This window comes from Lycorma delicatula, chromosome 2, assembly GCF_047948215.1.
Source record: "Lycorma delicatula isolate Av1 chromosome 2, ASM4794821v1, whole genome shotgun sequence".
Taxonomy (NCBI): domain Eukaryota; kingdom Metazoa; phylum Arthropoda; class Insecta; order Hemiptera; family Fulgoridae; genus Lycorma; species Lycorma delicatula.
The window spans coordinates 3516402-3530734 of record NC_134456.1 but is presented as its reverse complement, the minus strand read 5'-3'; the positions used below and the strand labels follow the sequence as shown (position 1 = coordinate 3530734).

At 30.0% G+C, this 14333-nt stretch overlaps 1 protein-coding gene across 5 annotated transcripts in view; it reads right to left on the bottom strand.

Moving 5' to 3' along the window:
* Positions 1 to 3852: 3852 nt before the first annotated feature.
* LOC142320427 (dynein axonemal heavy chain 10-like) overlaps positions 3853 to 14333 on the bottom strand; it is a 50225-nt gene continuing 39744 nt past the window's right edge. The window contains exons 1-5 of one of the 5 annotated variants that reach the window (XM_075358175.1): positions 11776 to 11919; positions 11083 to 11254; positions 7721 to 7885; positions 6591 to 6762; positions 3853 to 4104 (exon numbers count right to left, since the gene is read on the bottom strand). In XM_075358175.1, the coding sequence (XP_075214290.1) occupies positions 3878 to 4104; positions 6591 to 6762; positions 7721 to 7831 (510 nt within the window). In that variant the 5' untranslated portion in view covers positions 7832 to 7885; positions 11083 to 11254; positions 11776 to 11919 and the 3' untranslated portion in view covers positions 3853 to 3877. Of the gene's footprint in view, positions 4105 to 6590; positions 6763 to 7720; positions 7886 to 10284; positions 10422 to 11082; positions 11255 to 11775; positions 11925 to 14333 lie in introns of those variants that run through there. The other 4 variants (XM_075358174.1, XM_075358176.1, XM_075358172.1 and 1 more) reach the window with 4 other exon arrangements.

The window sequence follows — 14333 nt, the reverse complement described above, 5'->3', positions numbered from 1 at the left end:
AATGTGTGTCACAGCTTGCTTCATGGAATTCAAAATGTTATTGATTGTTACTACATATAATGCTTTTCAGTTTCTCCTCTCCCATGTCCAGTTCAGTTTATCTTGGGTCATCCAGTATTTCTCTAACACAAAAAAAATTAATGTATGGTATCTGTATATATATATATATATATATATATATACACACGAGGTGTGATCAAAAAATTCCGGTGAATAATTTTTTATTAAAAAAAGTATTAAGGTTACATAGAATTCGATTTAATCTCCTTCAAAGTACTGTCCTTGGCTAGCAATGCACTTATCCCAACGTTGACTCCATGACTGGAGGCATTTCTGGAAGGCGTCTTTCGGAAGGGCTTTCAGCTGCTCGTTCGTGGCCCTCTCAATGTCAGCAATGGTGTCAAACGTTTTCCTTTAAGCACAGTTTTAATTTTTGGGAGCCAAAAGTCGCATGGTGCTAAATCCGGTGAGGATGGCGGATGTGGACAGACAGGAACACTTTTTTCGGCCAAAAGCTCGCGAATGAGAAGCGAGGTGTGACACGGCGCATTGTCGTGGTGAAGAAGAAAGTCATTGGTCCATTTTTCTGATCGCTTTCTTCATACGTCGTTTCCCAAAATGCTTTGAACGGATCCTTACGAGATGTTAAGGTCTTCCGATAGCTCTCGAATAGTCATTCGCCTGTTTGAACGAACCATTGTTTGCACTTTTTGCACATTTTCAACTGTTTTTGAGGTAACTGGACGTTCCGCACGCTGCTCGTCTTCAACAGACTCATTTCTGTTTTTAAATCGGTAATACCACTTGTACACAGTCTTCAAAGTTACCACATTATCGCCGTACACCAATTCTAACATTTCGTGAGCTTCTTTGGCACTCTTTTGCGACTTAAAACAAAACTTAATGTTAATGCGTTGTTCAAAATCCATGTTGCGCGACAGACACGATAAACACAACTTCACTCTAGCGGCTCTGGCAATTGACTGGCAAGCTCGAACGTGTTACAACTTGTCCCTGCCTGTCTCAGTTGATCACGCTATTGGACAAATTACAACATATGGATGTAGCGGCGGCAGTTGCCTCTATAAAAATTCATTCACCGTATTTTTTTATCACACCTCGTATTATCAATATTAATGTTAATATATGAACCACCTTAATAATAAAGCCAAACTCATTGTTGGAGAAATATCTTTTTGTGTTTAGGTGATCCTCAGTGTTGTTTTTTTAACCACAACCCATTAAAACATAGAAATTAATTTTGTTTTTTAATTATTGATGTTGTAATAATACTGAATTAAAAAAAAAATTATCTATGATCAGATTCAAAAGTGATCAGAAGTTTTTAAATTAAATATTATAATTATTAATGCATTGCTTCATGGCCTCTTTTTTTTTCTTTTTCCTGTTTAGCCTCCGGTAACTACCGTTCAGATAATACTTCAGAGGATGAATGAGGATGATATGTATGAGTGTAAATGAAGTGTATAGTCTTGTACATTCTCAGTTCGACCATTCCTGAGATGTGTGGTTAATTGAAACCCAACCACCAAAGAACACCGGTATCCACGATCTAGTATTCAAATCCATGTAAAAATAACTGGCTTTACTAGGACTTGAACGCTAGAACTCTCGACTTCCAAATCAGCTGATTTGGAAAGATGTGTTCACCACTAGACCAACCTGGTGGGTTTTGCTTCATGGCCTCTGGCTGTATGCTTCCTCACTGTTTCATTATATAGGTGATTTTATTTTCTTTCTACTTCCTATGCGTATTACTGCAACCATTTAAAAAATATATGCAGGAAGTGTCCTACCTTTTAGTCTGCAACTAGGTGCCAAACCTGATTTGGGGGGAATTTATTTTGTTGGTCAGGGCTGGGCAATGTGCTTGAGCTAGGTTTTCCTTGTAGGATATATTTTCACATATGACCATAATGATCTAAGTTCATAATAGTTGACTTCTCTTTTCCCTTCATCAGTGTGAATTATCATCTTATAATTGTTCCATCTAGTAGGCTCCTTCAACATTTTTTTCCAGTTGAGGTAGGTTGTGAGGTCAACCAGTATTTCAATCCTCTAGCAGTTCTGGAAACCAATTTCCTTTTCTACCTTGGTTAAGGGAGCATATTTTATTTTACTAAACAGATATTTTGGATGATTTTTATTTTTATTAGATGACCATTTGAACTGTCTTTTTAATTTATGTTATTTTAGGTCTATTGTTTGTTGGTGTGATGGCTCCCACAAAGGATTTGCTGTACGTGTCACAAGGATTTTACTGGAAGCAAAAACCCCTGCTTTGTAAAGGCCCATATAGTAGGATTTTTCATCCTTCATGTGCTAAAGTAGAGTTGTTCTGTTCCATTTTCTTTTTGTCTAGGTCATTCAGCTCCCCAGAAGCTAATTTTTAGTGGGTGGTTCTGATGGCTAAAAGGGAAGATATGGAGACCATAAAAATTATTATTATTATTATTGTTATTATTACTATTACTACATATGTAATAATTAAACATCAAGACTGTTTATTTACTATTTTTCTATTTTTTTTAGTAATCTATTATTAAATATTGAAAAACCATCTTCAAGATATTTCGTAAATGGTGAATTTTGTTTTGATGCTATGTATGTACAGGTAGTTCATTTATTAATGAAAATACTGATAATAAATAAAATAGAATGGCTCCAATGTTTAAATCATTAAATACACATACACACTCACATAAATTTTTAACTTTTTGTGAGAGTTTTTGAAATTAACACCTAGGAAAAGAAAAACTATCATTCAGAACTTTTTATAATAGTACAATTGGATGTGTAATAGTCAATTGGATGTGTTTTTTCATAGAGAAAAAACATTTGTGTCATTTTTGAAAAGAAACAGAAGTAATATTTTAGCATTGAGAAATAAAAAAAAAATTTTGCCTAGAATTAATTTTTGTAGAAAATGTTTTTCTCTCCCTCAGTGATTTATAACAAAAATCTTCCCATTAAGACTGCTCAGGTTAATCAATAAGGTGGTACTTGTTTTATGATATTATTCCAAAGACTAATTTAGTCAATGAAATCTCTCACTAGTTTTTCTAATTATTTAGTTTACAGACCAAATAAAATCCTAAGTACTGGTTTAAAGAGCTATGTAGTTGTTCATAGCAATTAGAATCTGTAGTATATTTCCTGGCTAATTCCTATTAGCTAGAAACATAATGAAGGCTTTATTTTCTATCTCTGTCAAGAATTTACGCACAGCTTTGAAATTTGACTTTTACTCATTTTTACTGGTAAATGGAGGTATATATCCTACCTCCTGTTGTGAAAGTTTAGTACCAGTTAAGGCTTATGATCTTATCTCTCTTATCATTGCTGGTAACTAACTTACCTGGTGTTGAACGATTGGTGTGGTACTGTAAAATGTATTCAACATCATCTCAAAAACATTGTAGAACTGATTAGGCCCAGAAGCAAGAATGTTTTAGATGTTAAATAACCTGCTTTGCCAAAAATTAAAAACGAATAAGAAAGGGAAGAAGAAAGGCAGAAAAAATTGATATAATATGGTACTATGTACTGCGTAACATGGCGTTAAATTTATCGCGCCGCCCCGTGCCCAATACAATATTATTATGGACAGGTACTGATGCCAAGTTCGTATTATTACGAGTAATGAGTATGACCGCGGTTCCCGGCGACCAGCTCCACGGGCACCGTAATACGCTGCTCTGATATGAATCATACGTAGGAATGTACAGGGGTCGGCTGATAAATTTTGCATATATATGCGTAGCATGGAAATGAAAAGAGAATTGGAATAAAAAAAAATAAAAGTACAATATCTTAGCTAAAAAATGCAGTATTTATTTTCCAATGTAATTCCCGTTTACACTGATACACTTTTCCACCGTGTGACAAGTTTTTGCATTCCGTTACTGAAAACTTCTGGCGGTCTTTCTCGGATCCAAGTGGCCGCAGTTTCCTTCACCTCATCGTCGGTGGTGTAATGATTACCTTTGAGATCCCTCTTACGATGAGAGAAGAAGTGGAAGTCGCGCGGAGCCAAATAGTTAGATAACCAGATTCGTGTACTTTTTGTGCTATCAACAAAGACTAAAGCAGTAATTTACCAGAAATGACCATCAAGATGGGTAATAACACTGAGTACAGTAAGAACTGGAGGTAATTGTACATTTAGAGATAGGAATAGGCGCTGACCTCTGATGCCTAGTGGAGCAGTAGATCTGGTTTGTTCCTGATATCAATTAAGGTGTGGGTTAGAGAACACCTCATTCAAAGGATTTGGTTGTGCTTAAATGCGAGTTTCATTAGAATAGATTATTTGGTTTAGTCTATTCCAAAGAAATTGCTCACCACTTTTCACTAGCAGACTTACCATGGGGCTTGAATAAAATGCACCTGTAGCAAGACAGACAAATGAATGAAGGACTGCATCGAGCATCTTTAGAGCAGTGGCTCATGCAGCCATAGTCTAAACGGTAAAGGATCAAAGCTCAGTAGAATGCAACATGCATATATGATCAGCTCCCCGATTATTAGATGGAGCCCTCAGCATGTTTAGCATTGTTAGATACTTTGTCTTTATCTCCTTCAAATGTGCTCCCCCTATCCCAGAAATCTAACTCGCAGACATGGTTCAACTGGTTCACCATGTAAAAACAGTTGAGAGTCAATATATTCCTTCAAGGAAGAAAAGCAAATCAATTTTGTTTTCTCCAGAGAAAAGTGAATCCAGTAGTATTACACAACAATACAGGTTACTGTGTTTTGGAGCAGCCTCTCAGCAGTAGCTAAAATTCTACAAGCAATGTAAATTGAAAAATCAACTACAAATAATGAGCACATAATGGGTTTCCGCATGCAGTTTGTTATATTATTTATGGGTATGGATACTGTCATTCCAACTCAAACTCGAGAGGACTGATTATTGAGGGAATCCCTGATAAATGCAAGGAGATTCCCTTTTACACCCCATTCATGCAGTGTATTTAGGATTCCTCTCATCCATGCCTTGTCATATGCCCTTTGCATATTGAAAAATACAACAACCAGGTGTTGGTGAAGACGTTTTGAATAACAGGTTCCAGGGCAACTATATGATCAATTATATATTTAATGCAAACATTGATTTTTGGTCATTTTTTAAAAATTTATCTCCACTATTTTACTGCTAGATAATTGTTCTCACTTTAAGCTAGCTGTCTGACATCATAGTGAAACTTAAATCAACCATCTACAAGCTAAAATATAACCAGGGTCTTCTGTATAATTGGCCCTGATAAATCATTCATTATTTTCTCAAAAATGAAGAAACAAGACAACATTAGCTTTGTTTAACATTTCATCGTGTAATACATTAATGTAGTTTGCCATTACCAAATTTTTTGAAGAGAATTTTATGATTGATATTCCATTATTTGAAAAAAAATGGCTGCAACATTTAATAATTCACTTTTTCAAACTCTTGTTAATAGCTCCCAGCTTTTTTCAATTGTATTTGCAGTATGTTGAAAGTGAATTGTCAGTAATAAAAATAACTTAACAAAAAAATAACTTGCTAACAAATAAAGTGAACACATCTTCATCACCCAATACACAATTTGTTATGAAATTTGAACTTTTTTATGATTTACTTTCTTACTTATTGTGAAATTAAATAAAATTTATTGAAATAAAAAAAAGTAAATACATAACTCTAAATAAAATACATAAAACTTAAAAATACGGACATTAATACAATGCAAATAGGAAACATTATAAACAAAAATTAAAGAGGCCAATACAATTCTTGGCCAAAAATACTTCCCATATCCATGATAACAGTTAACATAAATTAAATAAAATTTTACAGTTTTATAACATTATTTTGAGATAATTTTCTTAAAAGACTAGTTTATTCAAAAACTGGCAAAAGTAAATATCTTGTTTGCTGGTACTGCAGTCATGGTGTAAACTGGTTTTATGTACACAATAAAACCATTCACTCAAATTTCATATTTTTACTGTATTCAAACACTAGTCAGTGGAATAGTTTAAAAACAAATTTGTCAAACTGATGTCTTAACATGAGCATATTCCATATCTTTCATTAAAAAGTTAACTGTACTTACAGCAATTTTAACAGTATTATATAATTACTATATTTAGATTTTTTTCCTTTTCTTCTTACTACTCTTATCCTTATCCTCATTATCATTTTCTTATCCTCAAAATACAGTATCATGCAGCCACCTTCTAGCATTTGGTAAGCCAGCTGGTTCTTTATTGGGGGGGGGGGGGTCTATATTTCCTATCCAGGAATTGAACAAGAAGCCAAAATAGTGGCCAAGATGCCAACTGGGTAACCTACGTTCCTCTACATCCCAAAATATTTAGCGGTTTAGATCTTCATACCTAATGGGTTAATGTATGAAGTTTTAGACTGATAATATTCTGAACATTCTCTTCAGAAATGCAAACTGTATTCTCTAAATGTCAGTGTCTGAAAAGATTAAGGATGTTACTTAAGACATATCTAAGCATTAAATAATATCATAGCATTATAACCATTAAATTATAATTCTGATGTAATTATTTACCCATATAATCATCTCTGGTTCCATCAGGTGGTATAACATAATCAACAGTAGGATCTCTGTAAAAATGGAATGGTTGAAAGAAATCAAATAAGAAATCACCCATATATTCATTCATATATGTTTTTACTATACGTCTATCAAAATCATCTATTACCCATCCACCATACATAACCTGAAAAGAAATTCATTATATAAAAAAAAAATATACAGTAAATAAAATCAACCATCGTTACAGTGTCACTTTTTATAGTTCTTCGGATAGTTTCAATCATACTTAATTATCTTTGATTATCCTTTCTACAATATCATTTCTTCCACATGAAGAGCTTTGTGAAAATTTTTACGATTTGTTCAACTGAATTGTCTTATAAAAAAACAAAGATCTATGAAAAACTTTTAAGGATAATTAGTCATATAGTTTGTACAATTCAGTTGTGCTGAATTTTATTAATTATGTTTTATATAATGAGAAATTACATGTAACTGTTATAAGGATTATAATATACTTCAAAATAAAACATTAAAATTTTATATATGAACAAAACCTGAAAAAGTTACAAAGGTAATCCTACAAAAAAACAATATAATATCCATCTCTACATAGCAACTAATTAATTACTTTGTTTTCAGAACTTTTAAAGTAAATAAGTTAAAATTTGAATACTTAATAAAACTTATTATTCTATATTACTTTTCACAAATATAAGATAAATTTAGGAAAACTTATAAAATTTAACAATATATCCTACTCAGAGAGTAATAAATATAAGAAATTATTATATTTGCTATTTTCACATTATCAAGAATATTATAAATAAATACAATAAAAAATATAGGGCTTCATTACAACAAAAAATATAGGAACTCAGTAAACTTAAATAGTGGCGCAATGAGTACAAGTATATATTTGGCAATATTTTGGTAAATATTTGGTCTCCAATCTGGAGTGACTAGAAGGGAAAGAGAAATTGTAAAAGAATTCTAATATTAAGAGATGCTTTTATATTTAAATTTAAAAATAAATAATTAAATTTCAGTTTTGATAATAAATTTAATTTACAAAACATAAGATAATGTCAGAAATAAAAAAAATAAATTTTAAAAGTTATAAGATAAAATAATAAAGTGACCTCTCCAATTAGGTATTTGAGGCTAGCCCACCATGGTATTCGTTGGTCTGTACTCATCACAACTCTTTTCAGATATGTTTCAATTATTTGAGTACATACAATAAAGTCCATTTCACCAAAATCGTAGGCAATATTCCATCCAATTTTACCATATTTACGTCGTTCCTAAGGGAAAAAGTGAAAATTAATATTATAACTATAATCTGAAAACAATTTTATTGCCATGTCATTATTATGATATTATTCATAGAACTTTCATTATTTCAATAACTACAATGTCCCACAAGGTAGCTGATGTGCTTCGGTTTATTAATAAAAATACTAAAAAAGTGAATTTTTAATTTCAATTTTTTTATGATTTATAACATTTATATTGGAAACTATCAAACACAGTTCTATGGGCCCAATAAAAAAATGTTCTCGGATCAAATAACAAACAAGTCACTAATCTTTCTTCATTTATCTCCATTCCAAGTATTATATACCATAGCATCACTTCACCTTTGGAGCAGTAATCAGAAAAGGTTTTCCGCAAACTAAAACTTGAATGTTTAGCATTTTTGAACCTACATTCATTTAAGACACGTGAAATGAGTGAGGTTAGCATGTAACCTAACTCCCCTAAAATAACAGCCTCGCACTGCCATCAGTGCAGACCTGACGGCAGCTGACAGAGCTTATGGAAACCAAAAAAAAAATAAAATACAAAACAAAATTCACTAATGAATGTCCATGAATTTCTTGATAAAATAAAACATAAATTATGAAAATTGGATCATTGTTTACAAAATAATTGCTTCCAGAAGCCCGATAGTACATAGCCTACAGTATCCATGTTATAAATAAATCCATCCGTATTATCAAATTATTAATATTTTATAAATATTAATTTGTTACCAACAAATCAACCCGTATTTGTTTTTGGATAAAATATTTCATTTTGGGTAAATGTTTTCTTTAAAATTATGTGTAGGAAAACACTCCCCATGTAATCATTTACCGCACCTTGTACAGACAGTTCTTGTTTTTCTTTTTAAAGAAGACAACCAAAACAAAAATAAACTTAATGCAACAAAACTGCTGGATTACATGAATTCACAGCTTTGAAATAAATTAGTATAAGAAGCTATAACAGATAAGTTACTTTTTACCTTATTTATGATCGGATACCTTTAGAACAGAATTAGTATATATTAACTACCAAACTACCATTTTTTTGTTGAATATGATTTATTTCAGTAAAACATTTTTTAATCATTTTGATGAAAAATATGAGTTACTTATGTACTTCCAAGTACATAAGAGAATACATCTCGAGTAACGAGAACAACTTACTTCTTAACAAGTAGAACTAAACTAAATAAGTAATTCTTAAAAACAAAATTTAATAATACTGTACATCAAATAATACACTAACTTCTTACAAACATTTAAAAAAATAATACAAACACATAATCAAAATTTTATACTATGTACCATTAGTAAATCTTAGAAGTTATATAAATATTAACTATTATGAAGATAATTTTATAGAAATTTCTTCTTTATGAACAATAACGTGTTTTTCTAATCTATCTTTTCTATTAAAAGACTTTTGACAAATATTACACGTAAATTTCTTCACACCTGTATGAATTATAAGGTGTTTCTTCAAATTACCATTATTTTTAAAAGTTTTTCACGAGTGTTACATTTAAATTTTTTCACCGATATGAATAGAAAAATGTCTGTTTAAATCACCGCTTCGATAAAATGAATTTTGACAATGTATGACGGTAACCTTTTTCACCGACATGAATATTATTGTGATGCATCTAAATTTTTCTAATGTAAATTTCATCTATATATAAGTTCATTAAAAAATATAGATGTAATGAAAGTCTGCGAGTTTGATTTCGCTTTTAACAATTTTATTTAGGTATCACCTATTAAAAAAGACTGAAAAATTTAAAGTCGCGATTTTGATTCTCGGTTTCAGCATAAAATCACATACTTGTTATAATAAATATTAAATAAGTTAAAAAATAGACTTAATCTTCCCTCAGAACACAGTTTTATTTTATTTAACAGTTTCATTCAAAAATATTATGCATTATGATAGAAAAAAAATCGAGATATGCTGAAATGGTCTCGGGTTCGATTCCCGGCTTGGATCATACGTACCTCAATTCGTAATGTATATCAGAGTATCGGTAATAAAAAAAAAAGCTTAAGTTGAAGATCCTGGGTTCGATCTCATAACACAATCGGATTTCAAAACATGATTTTATTTGTAATATTTATAAAATAATCCGTTTAGAATCAATTTGGGTAATTTTTCGTAAAATGCCTGCCATCAAAAATAATTATTAAGCAGAAGAAATATGGTAATATGATAAAGGTCAAGGTTAATGAGGCATTTGTCTGTTGATAATTATGTTTGTAATAAAATTATAAATTTGTAATAATTATAAATGTAATTTAAACAAACTTAACCTACACTCGCTAACCTTGACTAGGGAGCGAAGCGAGCGTAGATTAAGTTTGTTAATTATATTTATAATTTTTTAAATTTATTCTCTTACTTCAATATATTGAAATAAATTATATCGCATAAAAAAGTATCTTTTACGTATTTATCTTGTAAGTACGCGTATTTATTCGTTAATTATTATTTTTGTTAAAATGTACTTTACACAAACGGGTGTTCCGCACAGCGCTAGTAGTTTAACCTTGATCAAGGACTGGTCTTGGCGGCGATTGGAGAGGGTGACTCACATAGCAAAGTAAATTGTAGACAGCGCGTCGGCAAGCAGTTCCGTCGATGTACGATGATTTATAAAGTTATCCGACATGAATTAAACGAACATTTATAATCGGTTTTTTAAAATTTATTTTACTCGCAATGACAACATCCAGAATATCCGCATTATTTTTTTCTTTTCCTCCGGGCCAACCGTTATGTATCGCTTCACAGAATGAGATGAAATAGCAATTTTATAGCGTGTGAAAATATCACGCCTGACCGGGATTCGAACTCGCGACCTCTGGATGAAAGGCCGAGACGCTACCACTCGCACCACGCGAGTTAACCGCTCACTATCACGCGCATTTTTTTTTAAATTGCTTTTTTCACGTTATGAATTCTGATAATAATGTCAATCGTAACCCGAAATCGAACCCATAACGTTTTATCCGACAGTACTATCTTTTCGCAATTATTATTTTCACACTGTTTCCTATAACAAAATTAATATTAACCCGTAATTTAACAATCTGTTTTATTTTATACGTATATTACAATAATTGAAGCTAAATGTATAAAAAATGACATCAGAGGTTACATACTAATGAAACGTGTAAATAGGTTAATTTTTTTTTACCTTCGGGTCCACAGTTAAGTTATCGCTTCAAAGGATGAGATGAACAATTTGTAGCGCGTGTGAAAATGACATGCCTGACCGGGTTCGAACCTGGGACCTCCGGATGAAAGGCCGAGACGCTACCACTCGCGCCACGGAGGCCGACAAATAGATTAGGTTGCATAATATTAACCTAAAATACAGAAACATCTTGTATTACAGATCAAAATTACAAAATAACTTTACAAATAAATTCAAAAAATAGAAATTTAAATTTTTACTGAGGGCGGTAACATGTATAATGAAGGTTAAGAGGACACGATGTAACGATATTTTTTTAATATAAAAATCTACGATAATCGATTAAAAAAAAATCGTCGATTTCGGAACAGTTTCAATGAAAGACGTTTATAAAATTATGTCATATTGGAAACCACATACTGTATTCATTCCATGAAAGTGGATTAATTTTTACCCCCCTATAAATCTCTGATTCCGTAATTTTTTGGTTGTGTGTATCAACCGCACGATAAAATTAATTTTTCAGCAGTTTTTTTAACATTGTCACGAGTAGTTACACACAAGTGAAGAAAAAAGTAATATAACCTCACTACATTAAAACTAAAAAGATTATTTGTAATCTAATTAATTTTTGATATACTTAAGCTTAACTATAACTAATTAATTTAAAATAACACAATAAGAATTTAATACCTTTATGAACACAGTTTTTCATATAAGTAAATTTACCTATCTTGTGTAGGTTAGGTAGACAAAACGGTTTAAGTAAATTAGAAATCGCGAAACATATGATTTGATTATCACGAAGCATATGAGGTTATCAGACTAAACCGATTACGGGATTTCTTCTAAAGATGTATATTTTGAAAATATTTTTATTTAATGTTGTTTGTTATTTATATTTGTAACTTTATTTATTAAATTTTCTATTGTAAAAAAAATCATGTTACAAATAATTATACACGTTAAGTAAAACCGATAAAAAAAACAACGGTCTCTCATTTTGCCAACTTAAATTTAAATAAAGAGATCTGTATTTAAAATAGTACCTAATTGTATAAAGAAGTAAATAATTAAAACTATTAACTGATTGTAATTAAGACATTAATTAATATATATTATTTAGTTTTATTTACAAATATTATTTATTTAAAAGTTATAAACGTATTTTTTAAAAATAATCTAATAAACAAAAACAGATGACCGCGGATGATTATTACCAGACTCAAATCTTTTGTAGAACCCACAAACCTGTTAAAACATGTGCATTTAACGTCTAACTGAACCGAAAACACGTCGTTTGATGTTAGCTTAAAAAGTTATTTTCCTGGATTTAAGGTAAAATTAGGGTAAACTTATTGAAAAGCAGCATATTTATGCGAGGAATAATAGTTGTTAAGTATTTAAATTCATTATATAAATTAATATTCAATTTTGACTGGTTACTGATTTATTATAAAGCCACGTGCTTTAGACTTTGTAATGTTAAAAAATTGATTTTTATAAAATAGATAAATCATTTAAATTGCATTTAATATAATATTTATTGCTATGACATTTATATGTTAATATGATTTTTTCTTGTTTTAAATTAGATATATTTTTTTTTAATAAAAAATTGTTTCAAGGCTGTAGGTCTTTTGTCCATGCTTTCATGGCAACATTTTGGTTTTTTATAAATTGCAAATTCTAATAATATTTTTTTTGTTCAATTACTGCTGTTTGCTCTACATACCGTGATTTATATTTTTAAAAATAAAATGAATTCCTACAATTTAAAAAAAAGATGATGCAATCAGTTGAAATTTGCTACAGCCTAAATTAGGTGAAGATTATGCAATGCAGTTTATTGAAAAATAGTTCTACAATCTATTAATTTATTGGTAAAATGTTTATCAATTTATTAATTAAATTATTTATAATAAAAAATGTGTACGCCAAAGATTGTTACATATACTACAAAAAAGCTATATGCAGAAAGATTAATTATTGTTTAAATAATTAATAGAAAAGTGCATGCATTAGGCATTATGACATATACTGAAAAAAAGGTGTATGCAAAAAAATTAATTATTGTTTAAATAATTAATGGAAAAGTGCATGCAGCATTAGGGATTATAACATATACTGAAAAAAAAGGTATATGCAGAAAGATTAATTATTGTTTAAATAATTAATAGAAAAGTGCATGCAGCATTAGGGATTATGACATATACTGAAAAAAAAGGTATATGCAGAAAGATTAATTATTGTTTAAATAATTAATAGAAAAGTGCATGCATTAGGCATTATGACATATACTGAAAAAAAGGTGTATGCAAAAAAATTAATTATTGTTTAAATAATTAATGGAAAAGTGCATGCAGCATTAGGGATTATAACATATACTGAAAAAAAAGGTATATGCAGAAAGATTAATTATTGTTTAAATAATTAATAGAAAAGTGCATGCAGCATTAGGGATTATGACATATACTGAAAAAAAAGGTATATGCAGAAAGATTAATTATTGTTTAAATAATTAATAGAAAAGTGCATGCAGCATTAGGGATTATGACATATACTGAAAAAAAAGGTATATGCAGAAAGATTAATTATTGTTTAAATAATTAATAGAAAAGTGCATGCAGCATTAGGGATTATGACATATACTGAAAAAAAAGGTATATGCAGAAAGATTAATTATTGTTTAAATAATTAATAGAAAAGTGCATGCAGCATTAGGGATTATGACATATACTGAAAAAAAAGGTATATGCAGAAAGATTAATTATTGTTTAAATAATTAATAGAAAAGTGCATGCAGCATTAGGGATTATGACATATACTGAAAAAAAAGGTATATGCAGAAAGATTAATTATTGTTTAAATAATTAATAGAAAAGTGCATGCAGCATTAGGGATTATGACATATACTGAAAAAAAAAAAGGTATATGCAGAAAGATTAATTATTGTTTAAATAATTAATAGAAAAGTGCATGCAGCATTAGGGATTATGACATATACTGAAAAAAAAGGTATATGCAGAAAGATTAATTATTGTTTAAATAATTAATAGAAAAGTGCATGCATTAGGGATTATGACATATACTGAAAAAAAAAGGTATATGCAGAAAGATTAATTATTGTTTAAATAATTAATAGAAAAGTGCATGCATTAGGTATTATGACATATACTGAAAACAAAGGTATATGCAGAAAGATTAATTATTGTTTAAATAATTAATAGAAAAGTGCATGCAGCATTAGG